This window comes from Symphalangus syndactylus, chromosome 9 (assembly GCF_028878055.3).
Source record: "Symphalangus syndactylus isolate Jambi chromosome 9, NHGRI_mSymSyn1-v2.1_pri, whole genome shotgun sequence".
In the NCBI taxonomy this organism is placed as follows: Eukaryota; Metazoa; Chordata; class Mammalia; order Primates; family Hylobatidae; genus Symphalangus; species Symphalangus syndactylus.
The window spans coordinates 10,078,926-10,092,601 of NC_072431.2; the positions used below are offsets into that span (position 1 = coordinate 10,078,926).

Here is a 13,676-nt window from a genome sequence, read left to right on the forward strand (position 1 = left end):
TTTGGCTTTGTGTCCCCACCCAAATCTTATTTTGAATTGGTAATCCCCAATGTTGGAGGTAGGTGGGGCCTGGTGGGAGATGACTGGATCATGTGGCAGATTTCTCTTTTTGGAGCTGTTCTCATGATAGAGTTCTCACAAGATCTGGTCGTTAAAAGTGTGTAGTACTTCCCTCTTCACTCTCTTCCTCTTGCTCCCACCATGTAAGACATGCTTGTTTCCCCTTTGCCTTACGCCAGGATTGTAAATTTCTTGAGGTTTCCCCAGAAGCAGAACCCTGTACAGCCCATAGAACCATGGGCCAATTAAACCTCTTTTCTTCATAAATTACCCAGGCTCAGGTATGTCTTTATGGCAGTGTGAAAATAGACTAATACATTTTCCTTTCACCTATTTTAAAAATAAAATCCAAAACGAGCCTGGAAACAAGGTAAGTGATGTCAATTCTTTCTTCAAAATGCTCCTCATTCAGAGTAAAACGTAAAGTTCACTTATAAGTCCACTAGGCCTTAAATAAGGACCCCTATTATGTCTTTAATTTTCTACTTATTTTGCCCTTTCTTATTTCATTCCAGACATACTGGTCTCTGTGGTATTTCTCAAACATGTTCCCCACACACTTCTCTCTTAGTTACTCTGTGCTGACTGTTCCCTCTTCCTGAAACTATTTATTCTCTTCTCCTGATATATAGTGGTTTGCTACAAATATTCTTTCCTGAATATGGCCTTCTTTCTGCTTTGTTTTCCTTCATAGCATTTATCACCAGCTAACTTACCATGTCTTGTATTTATTTAATGTCTGTTCTCATTCCTAAGTAGAATGCAAGCTCTATTAGGCCGACCTCCAGGACTTAGAAAAGCACCTTAATAAATATGGGTGATGTATTACGCAAATATTGCCCTATATTAATTCTTAAACAATTTCAATGAGAAACCCTCCAGGGTTTTATGAGATAATAACGTCTAAGTGTCCATTCTTATCAGATCTTCAATAAATAACTTATTCAATCTGAACTGCCTACTAGATTAAAGTCCTATGGGTCATTGAATGCACTATGAAGTTAAGAGAAGTCTCTAACTTAGTTCAACATCACCATTATCAGCAACTTGTACTTACCAGCAGCACATAAAGGAAGAGAATCTGGGTTAAAATCCCGACTATTCTGAAACAAGTTTCTTGATACTCTTTTTCTGCTAAAACATAAATCATCATTGACTGGCATTCCTTGAGAAGGCTTTAATTTTGCAGATGGCATGAAATCATATGTTGAAAACTATAAGAACAGAATCATAAATTAGCAAATTAGTGTTAATTCTTCCTGGTAATAAATATGACAAAATAACTTAGATCCAATTATGAAATTCAGGTTAGAATAAATTTTAATTTATCAAATATATAATGATACAGATAAACATCCATATTTAGTACGGTACACCAACAGTACTTTTCATTCCAGAACAGAAATGCTAATTTTTTTTCTTACTACTTCACCCCAACCCTTTACTGTTCCTTACCATCCTACAGCAGACTCTGGCAACAAGGAAGGAGAGAATACAAATGACAAAAAGGATGATCTGACTGAGCAGCATAACCCCGCAAACTATGCTACCTTTGAGTACTAGACAATAAGTGCCAGTTGAAGGTCACTGAACAAGCAAGCATTCTACTACACTGTTCTTACTGAGGCAAATCTATTATCCATATTCTGCAGCCTAAATGTCAATGTAAATAACACGGCAACCTATGTCATAATTCCCTTAGGGTATTTTCTTACACTAGGTCTCTTAGTTAAAACCAGTAAATAATACTTTATATATGTCTAGTACTTCCTAGTTTCCAAGTCCTTCCTCATAAACCCCATATGATAGTTAACAAAGGTGCCAGGATACAATTTTGAAGTTACACATAATCAGTTAAAGAACTAAATGAGAGCATGATTCAAGTGTTCAAAATTCTTCACCAATGATGACCTCAATTGTCCCAGATCACTTCACATTCAACATGACTGTAAAACATTAAAAAAACTGAATGAATTCACAGGAAATTATGCTTCCTATATATTTATTTGGAGCGCATAGACACAATCAAATCTAGATGTGGTGAACTTTAAACCTTGTCAGTATGTTTCTTTGTAAACTTTGCCAAGTATCAAATAGCAAAATAAAATTAAAGATATGTCTATTATGCCTCAGGTACAAATGTTATTCATTATCAAATTTTGTGAAAAACCTATTGCCTTCTTCAAAAACTAACCCAGAAATGATAAGTAACAAAATTAAGAATGCCCAGATGAGGCCACGTGCAGTAGTAGCTCACACCTGTAATCACAGCACTTTGGAAGGCAGAGGCAGGTGGATCACTTGGGCCCAGGAATTCAAGATCAGCCTTGGCAATATAGTGAAATTCCATCTCTACAAAAAATACAAAAATTAGCCAGGCATGGTGGCATGTGCCTGTGGTCCCAACTAATCGGGAGGCTGAGGTAGGCGGATTACTTGAACCTGAAAGGTAGAGGCTGCAGTGAGCTGATACTGTGCCACTGCACTCCAGCCTGAGTGACTGACTGAGACCCTGTCTCAAAAAAAAGAATGCCCTCGGCTGGGCATGATGGCTCATGCCTGTAATGCCAGCACTTTGAGAGGCCAAGGTGGGTGGGTCACTTGAGGTCAAGAGTTCAAGACCAGCCTGGCTAACATGGTGAAACCCCATCCATAGTAAAAATATAAAAATTAGCCAGGCACGGTAGCCCACACTTGTAGTCCTAGCTACTCGGGAGGCTGAGACAGAGGCTGAGGCAGGAGAACTGCTTAAACCTGGGAGACGGAGGTTGTGGTGAGCTGAGATCATGCCACTGCACTCTAGGCTGGGCAAGAGTGAGACTCGGCCTCAAAAAAAACAGAAGAATGCCAGAATAAAAAAGCATTGACTTTACTGACTCAAAACCCAGTTAACATCTATGATTGATTATACAGTAGTCAGTATTAAAAGGATATAATGGAATAAAAACAAAACCAATTATAGTCAACTTCTGATTATATATATTAAAAGATGATGTATTAACACAGCTAACATAGTGAGTAATCCAGAAATAATTCTACAGTACGGAATACATTTTATGTTAGATTTACTTTGTGATTAATTTCTGTTTAGCAAACAGATATTAGTATATAGGCCAGATACATACAACAACTGGTGGAGGTGGTAATGTTGATGAGGGTGGTGGTGTGTGCGTATGTGAATGTGGCATTTTCAGAAATCTTGAGAAGTCAGGCAGAGATTAAGTTTTGCTATAGAAGATTGTGCATCTGAAAGCAGACTATAGGACATACCAATTAACATGAAAGTCCCGTTTAGGTCTCTCTTAAAAGTAAATGATTTTCATTAGGGTAAGTTTTGATGGGACGAAACAATTAATGCAGAAAAAGTGGTTTAGAGTAAAAGAAAATAGAATTCATAAATTTTGAAAGAGTTGTGAGTTAACGTTACAAAATGTGAAGCAGTCTATTTAAAGCACCTGATTGATGACTCTCAGGAACACAGAACTGAGTTTTCAATCTTTCAGTTAATACCTAAAAATTTATTTAATTCCTTAGAGTTATAGTAAATTAAAACATTATAAAAAAGCAAGTTTCACATTTAATATTAATAATGGTTGGAAATTTACATAGTGTTTTTACTGTTTCAATCTTTTTTGTTTCTTTGTTTGTTTTTCTGTTTTTTGAGACAGGGTCTCACTCTGTTGCTCAGGCTGGAATGCAGTGGCATGATCGTGGCTCACTGCAGCCGACCTTCCCCATCTCAGGTGATCTTCCCACCTTAGCCTCCCAAGTAGCTGGGACTACAGGCACGTGCCACCACACCCAGCTAATTTTATTTTTATTTGATTTATCTTTATTTTATTTTACTTTATGTTTTTATTTTTTGCCATGTTGCCCAGGCTGATCTCGAACTGTCAGACTCAAGTGATCTGCCCAACTTGGCCTCTTAAAGTGCTGATATTACAGGCGTGAGCCACTACATACAGCCTATTATCTCTTAGCCTTTCCATTTGAATCCCTGCCTATTTTTCTTTTTTTTTTTTTTTTTTTTGAGACGGAGTCTCGCTCTGTCGCCCAGGCTGGAGTGCAGTGGTGCAATCTCGGCTCACTGCAAGCTCCGCCTCCCGGGTTCACGCCATTCTCCTGCCTCAGCCTCCAGAGTAGCTGGGACTACAGATGCCCGCCACCATGCCCGGCTAATTTTTTGTATTTTTAGGAGAGACGGGGTTTCACCATGGTCTCAATCTCCTGACCTCGTGATCCACCCGCCTCGGCCTCCCAAAGTGCTGGGATTACAGGCGTGAGCCACCGCGCCCGCCTTACAACTTTTTTTTTTCTTTCTTTTTTTTTTTTTTTTTTTGAGATGGAGTCTCGCTCTGTTGCCCAGGCTGGAGTGCAGCGGCGCGATCTCGGTTCACTGCAAGCTCGCCTCCTGGCTTCATGCCATTCTTCTGCCTCAGCCTCCCGAGGAGCTGGGATTACAGGCGCCTGCCATCACGCCCGGCTAATTTTTTGTATTTTTAATAGAGACGGGGTTTCACTGTGTTAGCCAGGATGGTCTCGATCTCCTGACCTCATGATCTGCCAGCCTGGGCCTCCCAAAGTGCTGAGATTACAGGCACGAGCCACCGTGCCCCGCCAACACAGGTTAGTTTTGAGTTTAAATACCTCAGTCACTTGGTTAAAGAACAAGAAAAACAAATTCTAAATCAACTTGAAAGTTTTAGTATCTGTAGTATCTGGTATATAATTGCTTAGAAAAAGTTGGGCCAGGAGTGGTGGCTCATGCCTGTAATCCCAGCACTTTGGAAGGCCAAGGAAAAAGGATCACTTGAGGCCAGCAGTTCAACACTAGCCTAGCCAACAGGCAACAGAGCAAGATCTTGTCTCTACGAAAAATTAAAAAATTAGCTGGGTGTGTTGGCCCCAGCCTGTGGTCCTAGCTACTTGGGAGACTGAGGTAGGAGGATCACTCAAACCCAGGAGGAGTTTGAGGTTGTAGTGAGCTATGATTATGCCACTACACTCCAGCCTGGGCAACAGAGCAAGGCTCTGTCTCTAACAACAAAAAAAAAGTTCACATAATAAGTCTAATTAAGATAGCTCTTTGGACAAATTATACTTGCTTAAAAACAGTTATTTGTCTAGATTTTACCACCATGTAAGAATAATAATAGTATGATATAGTTGTACAAGCTGTATCATAGGTTTTTCTGAGAAAAACCTGATTAACTTAAATTTCTTAAATTTACTCTAATGGTTTCACAGATTGTATACATTAACATCACTACTTTCAAAATATAAAACTGTAAAATCATGTGTTCAACTAAGTTTTATAAGACAATACCTTTATAAAAAGAGGTCAATTCTTATAACGCCATAAATCTTATAATGCTTAATATATCAGCTTCTATTGTAATTTTCAGATGCTTAGCTAACTTTGAGATTTTAGACTAAAAGTGAATTAATGAAAACTCTTTAGATCCTGAACAATTTCTAATTAAGATAAAAATGCAAACCATTGATCATCAAACTGGTTTTTATAATTTACCCTGTGTCTTATATTTATAAATCATAGAATAACCAATGAATAGGTTAAAGCAGGGTTTCCCAACTCCTGGGCCATGGATTGCTACTGGTCCTGGCCTGTTAGGAACCCAGCCACACAGCAGGAGGTGAGCGGCGGGCAAGGGAGCAAAGCTTCAAATGTATTTACAGCAGCTCCCCATCATTGGGATTACTGCCTGAGCTCTGCCTCCTGTCAGATCAACGGTGGTATTAGATTCTCATAGGAGCACAAACCCTATTGTGAACTGCATACGCAAGGAATCTAGGTTGCACACTCCTTCTAAGAATCTAATGTCTGATGATTTGAGGTGGAACAGGTTCATCCTGAAACCATCCCCCACCCCCCGTCTATGGAAAAATTATCTTCCATGAAACTGGTCCCTGGTTCCAAAAGGACTGAGGACTGATGGGTTAAAGGATATATATATGCTTTGGGATGATGTTAACACACACGCTTATTTTTGCCGCTTAAAAAGGACCTGAAAGCCAGGCGCAGTGGCTCACGCCTGTTAATTACAGGACTTTGGGAGGCCGAGACGGGCGGATCACAAAGTCAGGAGTTCGAGACCAACTTGACCCACGTTGTGAAACCTCGTCTCTACTAAAAATACAAAAATTAGCTGGGCGTGGTGGTGCACCCCTGTAATCCCAGCTACTCAGGAGGCTGGGGCAGGAGAATCACTTGAACCTGGGAGGCGGAGGTTGCAGTGAGCCAAGATTGCGCCACTGCACTCCAGCCTGGGTGACAGAGTGAGACTCCATCTCAAAAAAAAAAAAAAAAAAAGATAGTTTTGGTTACATGACTTTTGGTTTTCTCTGTGTCTGAGAGGAAACAAAAGTTGGTTTATTTGGGTAAGGTTGTATTTAATATATAAAGCTGACATTATCCTAGGTACAAAAGTTACAGAGAAATAGAAATATGTATACAAGGTAATCGATATGCTTTGCCCATTATTAAGGGAACTAGTATAGCTTTTTTTTCAATTTTCTTTTTCTTTTTTTAATTATTATTTTTAATATTTTTATTTTTTTTAGAGATGAAGTCTCACTTTGTCACCCAGGCTGGAGTGCAGTGGCACGATCATAGCTCACTGCACACCTGAACTCCTGGGCTCTATCGATCCTTCTACCTCAGCTTCCCAAGCAGCTGGGACTACAGGCACTCACTACCACGCCCAGCTAATTTATTTGTTTTTTTTTTTTTTTTAGAGACAGGGTCTCGTATATTGCCCAGGCCTCAAGTGATCCTCCAGCCTCAGCCTCACAAATTGCTGGGATTCCAGGCACAAGCCACTGCATCCAGCTGTTACAGCTTTTTTAAGATGATAACAATAAATATATACATCGTCTTATTTAATATACTTTTAAGGTTAATTATGTTTAAATTTATTTAAAATTTTTGAAATTTTAAATGTTATCTAATTCCATGTTTGTATGTGTCTAAAGACATATTAACAATCACAGAAATGATGAGTTCACAAAAATGGATATATTTTTAGTATTATTATTATGTACCATTAAAATATTTTCCATGTCTTTAGCCTGTTTTAAATCATTTTAACTGCTTTATTTCTTCTAAAAGATATAGATATTCTCACTTTCTTACTTTGCTTTAAATACTGTTACTCTTAATAAACATTGTAACATTTATCTGTAGACACATATCTCATCATCATATGATGATGAGATACCTTGCTATTAAGGTAATAGCAAGTTTTGTCCTATAAACTCTTTCTTAAATTCAATTTCCACATGAAAAATAAAAGAGCAATTAATATTCTTATTGCTCTCCAAATTTTAGTTTACCCCACTATTCATGCAAGGTGACTAAAACAAATGCCTCAAAAGACTTACATAGCGGTAGTAGCTTCTACATTTTCTGCTGTAAAACATTCTGTTACCAACAGTTCATTCTACATAGCTCTGACATAAGCAACATTTACACTAAGAGTAGATATGCTTTTGTGTTGTTTATGATTTTCACAAGCATAAAAAATAAAAGTTTTTAAAATTCTTCATGCATCACAATATAATTTTAAAAAGAAAATTAAATCTTTTCAGAAACAATCCAACATCCAAGGAAAATCTCAAGTTTTAGGATTAACCCATACCAAACACATTAGTACAATTTAATAATTTTAGTTTGTCTAATTTCTTATCAAATTTGTTATATTAACTGTTCTAAATCCCACATTCTTAAAATCTCTAACGTTCTATTTTTCATTTTTAATTGCCCCTTAATTTAACAGAATCTGGAAGCCTTGTTCTCACAAAGTGGTTCACAGACCACCAGCATCAGCAATACCTAGGAGCTTATTCGACATGTAGGCTCAGGCCCCAGTTTAGACAAACTAAATCAGAATCTGTATTTTAACAAGATCCTAAGGCAATTCATTTGCATATTAAAATTTGATAAACACTGCACTAAACTCATATCTTCCTTTCTTTTGACTTAAAACACACACTCTTTCCTGCTACCTCAGAAGTTTTTAATAGTTTAAGTCATCTTCTCTTTGTTTTTCCTTTAATTTCAGAGAAAAAGACTTCCTTCTCTATCCCAAAGCTAACCTCTCTCTATATTTGTGTTCTTGACCCATTTAATCTTTACTTAGGAACATATCTCCTTTCCTTTCCCTCTCCAGTATGACTGCAGGGACTGAATCTCCTGCATTTTGCAAGTCTAACACCTACCATAATAAAGACACAGAGTAGGCATGTTTAATTCACAGATGGCTCCTTTCCCCAGCTCTTCCAAATCAGGTGTTCCTTACTTAAAAATAAAGCACAGTAATAATTTATCCTGTTATATCCTTGTGCTGTTATCTTGCTTTTCTTTCACTGTCAAACCCTTAAATGTTTTCTTATTTAACAGGTATTTGTTGATACTTGTGGGAAGAGCATTGTAGCTAGTGCTGTTACAAAAACAAAAACTAATTAAACAAAAAAATAAAACAGTCCCTACCATCATACTGTTTACCATCATTGAGGAGAAGGAATAAATGACTCACATGTGCTAAATACTAAATGAGGCAAAAATCCTAGGGCAGTGCTATAAAGAATAGTTTATAAACTCCCACTCGGTTTTGCACAAATTAGATGATTAAAAAGACAGATGCTGAATAACTTCTTACTGCCTGTTTCCTCATCAATTCACCTCATAAACTTTTAAATTTGGTCTCCGCCTGTAACAGTCTCCTAAAACTGCCCTTTTATATGTCCCAGTGACCTTCCAATAATCAATTCCTCTACCTTGAAAAAACTACAGACCTAGCGCCCACATATACATGAAGCAAGTGTACTCCTTGCTTTTTAGTCTAGGTTACTGACTACTATGATTCCTACCACATTGTAGTGAAATCTGTTACGAAAAATAAAGCTAAATGGTAGCCAGCTAATGATGTCTGATTTACTTGACTCCACTAACCCATTAAAATACTCCTAAATACATAGAAAGAGATGCAAACTTGAAACATCACAGTAATCTGGTTATCAATCTGTAATATGTCAGAGCAGAAAAAGAATCCACTAAATAGCAGAAATGAAAACAGAATTAAAAGTCTAAATATTCCAAAGTAAGAGATAAGTTAAACACACACGATATTGTATAATATTAAATAGCTATCAAAAATCCCATTACAGATTATTTGATGGAAAATACAAAAATTAGCTAGGCATGGTGGCGCGCCTCTGTAATTCCAGCTATTCAGGAGGCTGAGGTAGGAGAATCACTTGAACCCGAGGGGTGGAGTTTGCAGTGAGCCAAGATGAGGCCACTGCACTCCAGCCTAGGCAACAGAGGGGGACTCCATCTCAAAAAAAAAAGTAAGTGAAAAAGGGGAAACTTTCATTGATGGATAGAAGAATCTATACTTGTATTCATAAACTGAAATTATACTGAAAGCATAGGCAACAAATTATTAATTGTAGATCTCTAGGAGTGAGATTAATTTTTTGAAATACAAAAAAGCACAAACTTTTCCTCTGTGCTTTCCCATATTTTTACAAATTTTCTATAATGAGCATGTACAACTTTTTTACCATCAGAAAACTTAAGAGGACATTAAGAAAGATAAAATTAAGAGAAAAGTACCTTCAAAAATCACTTTACAAGTAGTAGGCTGTAATATATAAGAACAAATGGTGCTTTCCAATTTTCATTCTCCCCAAGCTCTGTGCCATACTTAACACTGATGACTCCTTGAAACTCCCTCACCACTTTGATTATAAAACCTATTTCTTTCTTGGCTCTCTTCCAAATCGTGGGCACACTTCTCTTTGCTTTATTTGGTTATATCTCCTACTGCTATTCTCTAAATGAGTTTGTATAACAAGATTTGATCTTACCCTCTCTCTCTCGTTCTGTATGTCATTCACTGGAGAGCCCATCCATTCTCACAGTTTCAGCAATTACTTTAGCACATGACTTCCAGAATCTACATCTGCAGCTATATTCATGTCTCTTAAATAACAGTCTTCTAATTCAAGTACAATATTCCATCTTCCTTCACCAAAAATTCACATTTCCCCCCAAATTAATTTCCTATTTCTAGGCTTTCTTATCTCTTCAGGGACCTATGATGAATTTAGTTACTTTGTTCAAATTTTAGTTATTCCTCCCTCTCCTCTCCTCCAACACTTAGTCACTAAATCCTTTGAAATATCTCTTGCATCCATCCCTTTTTTCGTAATCCTGATACCCTGCTAATCCTCATAAAACTGAAAAACTCACATCTAAATCAGTCTAATAAGTATCTAATTGGTTTAAACTACACATTGCTGCTTTTGTGATTAATTTTTCTAAACATTGTTTTAAAAAGAAAAGACCCCCTCCCCCAAAACAGAAACAAACAAAAACCCTCCAGCAATCTCAAATTACTGTCAAAATAACAGGTTAAATTCCTTAGCATGGTATTCAAGAGTCTCCAATCTAGCCCCTGCCTCTCTCTTGTAATCATATTTCCCACCACTACTTTTGGCAGGGTGGGGACCGAGTCTCGCGCAGTTGCCATGGCTGGAGTGCAGTGGCACCCTCTGGGTTCACTCCAACCTCTGCCTCCCGGGTTCAAGTGATTCTCTTGCCTCAGCCTCCTGGGTAGCGGGATTACAGGTGCGTGCCACCACGCCCAACTAATTTTTGTATTTTTACTAGAGACAAGGTTTCACCATGTTGGCCAGGCTGGTCTCAAACTCCTGACCTCAAGTGATCTGCTCCGCTCCCCGCCCACGCCGGCCACACTGACCTCTCAAAGTGGTGCAATTACAAGTGTAAAGCCACCCACCTGGCCTGACACCACTACATTTAAAAAATCATCCTTCCAAACAAACTGGTCTATTTGTCTGCAAAATGAGCTACAGGATTATGTAATTGAAATATTCAAGATTTTTTTTTCTGGAAATTTCGTATTTAATATCACTAACCAATCCTACATGTGGACAAGACAGAAATAACAGATTAACAGTGGACTGTAAATGTTAAAGCAGAGAGCCTGGCCAAGAGCCAGTACAAATCAGGCCAGGAGCCAGACCTGTAACTGAGGATGGAGGACACGTGAATATGTGACATACATAAAAGGAAGTACTAAGACCTGCTATGGGGAGTCTTAAGACTACAGAGGAGGCCAGCTCCAGCTACTAAATAAGGTTGACCATAGTCTAGATTTCTTTTCAATATTATAACACTAATATATTTTGCTCTGAGGCTCAGTGGTTCATTAGGAGCTGAGGATTCCAAAGGAATCACATACTAAGTACATTATTGTATCACGCCTTATGCCATCTCTTCAAGCCATCTCCCTCGCCAGGAATGCATTTTACCTTCCTGACCATTTGAAGCCTTAGCTCCTGTCAAGGAGCAGGTCACAGTCACCTTTTTCAGGAACTCTCTGCTAATTTCCCAAGGTGCTCAAATGAAAAAATCTATACAGAGAAAAGAGGTTAGGTATAGATCATTTGATAGTGAAATGGTTAAGGCACCAACTCTGGAGTCATTTTGCCTACGTTCAAATCAGCTCTGCTACTCACTAGCTAAGAGACCTTAAGGAAGTTATTTAACCTTTGTGTCTAGAATAATTCCTGGCATAGAGTAAGCGCTATTTAACAGTTAGCTGCTGCAATAGTCTGAATAAGGGTCCCCTTAAAAATCACATTGAAATCTAATCCCCAACGTGATGGTAGTAAGAGGTAGGGCCTTTGGGAGGTGATTAGGTCATGACGGCTCCACCCTCAAGTATGGGATTAGTGCCCTTATAAAACAGGCCTGTGGGGGCTTGTTTGTCCCTTCCACCCCATAAGGACACAGCAAGAAGGTGCCATCTATGAAGCAGACAGCCCTCACTGGATGCTGAATTTGCCAATGCCTTGATCTTGGATTTTCCAGTCCCCAGAACTGGGAGCAATAAATTTCTATTGTTTATAAATTACCCAGTCTAAGACATTTTGTTACAGCAGCAGGAAGAAGAATAGTTGCCTTTGAAAATATTATTATTATTAATATTAATGGTGACTTATAGGTAAGCAAATTAGGGATACAAAATTTATGTCAAGTCCACAATCACAAAGCTAAACTGGTACTAGAACCCAGTATTTTGACTCCTAATCGTTATATCAAAATTCATCTTACTCTAACCATTTTTTTTAATCTGTTATTTCTATCTTGTCCACATGTAGGACCGGTTAGCGACATTAAAAAAAAAAAAAGAGAGAGAGAGAGAGATGGGATCTTGCAATGCTGACTAGTCTGGCCTTGAACTCCTGAGCTCAAATGATCCTCCTGTCTCAGCCTCCTGAGGAGTTGAGACTACAGGCCTGTAGGTATATGCCACCATGCCTGGCTCTTGATCATCTTCTTTTTTTTTTTTCTTTTTTTTTATTTTTGAGACAAGGTCTCACTCTGTCTCCCAGGCTAGTGTGCAGTGACACTATGATCTCAGCTCACTACAGCCTCGAACTCCCAGGCTCAAGTGATCCTCCACCTGAGTCTCCCAAGTAGCTGGGACTATAGACATGTGCCACCACGCCTGGCTAATTTTTGTATTTTTTTAGAGTCTTACTATATTGTCCAGGCTGCTCTCAAACTTCTGGGCTCAAGCAATCCCCCTGCCTTGGCCTTCCAAAGTGCTGGGATTACAGGAGTGAACCACTGCTCCTGGCCTTGATCTTCTTTTAGTAACTACTGCTTCTATCAATAATTTGATGTTTAAATCTCCAATTTGCTATATTATCTTTAAATCTTCACATTTTTGTCTAAGTAAATTAGAAACATTTAGGCACAAAAATCTCATTTTTATACTTATGTCACACATGTACGGTTAGGATTCACTGAGAAAGGCTAAATGATAATATCAGCTAAACATTTTTTTTTTTCTTTTTCCAAACAGCCAACTGTCCTTTGTAATCTGCTCCACCTTTTTTGGAGGGCACAGTGGAATTTGGGAGGAGACGAGAAAACTAACTTTACCTTGTATTTTGCTCCAATGAAGTAACTTAACTCTTCATGATTCTCAAACTACTTTTATCAGTGCCCTCTTTTCCAGAAACCACATGCCCATACACACATCTTTAAAAACTTATAACGATTTTGTGAATGTTGCCATTACAGTTTTCAAGCACACAAATCACAAATTATCCTCAAATTCTCATGTTAGTAATTATAAAAACGGAAACCATTTATATTTCCCTTAAATCAGCTCATGTGGTGCTGCCCAGTTCTTTTCAAAAAGAAGGCTAGGGCGGGCACAGTGGCTTACGCCTGTAATCCCAGCACTTTCAGAGGCAGTGGAGGGAGGACCGCTTGAGCTCAGGAGTTCGAGACCAGCCTGGCCAACATGGTGAAACCCTGTGTCTACCAAAAAAATACAAAAAAAATTAGACAGGCATGGTGGCACATGCCTGTAGTCCCAGCTACTTGGGAGGCTGAGGCAGGAGAATCGCTTGAGCCTGGGAGGTGAAGGTTGCAGTGAGCTGAGATCGTGCCACTGAACTCCAGCCTGGGTGACAGAGTGAGACTCTGTTTCAAAAAAAGAAGGCTAAAGCATGTCATATATTTAACACTTTTTAACACTTCTAAGAAG

The 13,676-nt window shown here is 38.5% G+C and overlaps 1 protein-coding gene across 7 annotated transcripts in view; it reads right to left on the reverse strand.

The window, feature by feature from the left end:
- The window catches only part of TOGARAM1 (TOG array regulator of axonemal microtubules 1), a 106,094-nt gene that overhangs the window by 83,196 nt on the left and 9,222 nt on the right, over positions 1–13,676 (reverse strand). For all 7 annotated transcript variants that reach the window (XM_055291441.2, XM_055291444.2, XM_055291445.1 and 4 more), the window contains exon 2: positions 1,118–1,274. In XM_055291441.2, the coding sequence (XP_055147416.1) occupies positions 1,118–1,274 (157 nt within the window). The remainder of the gene's footprint in view (positions 1–1,117; positions 1,275–13,676) is intronic.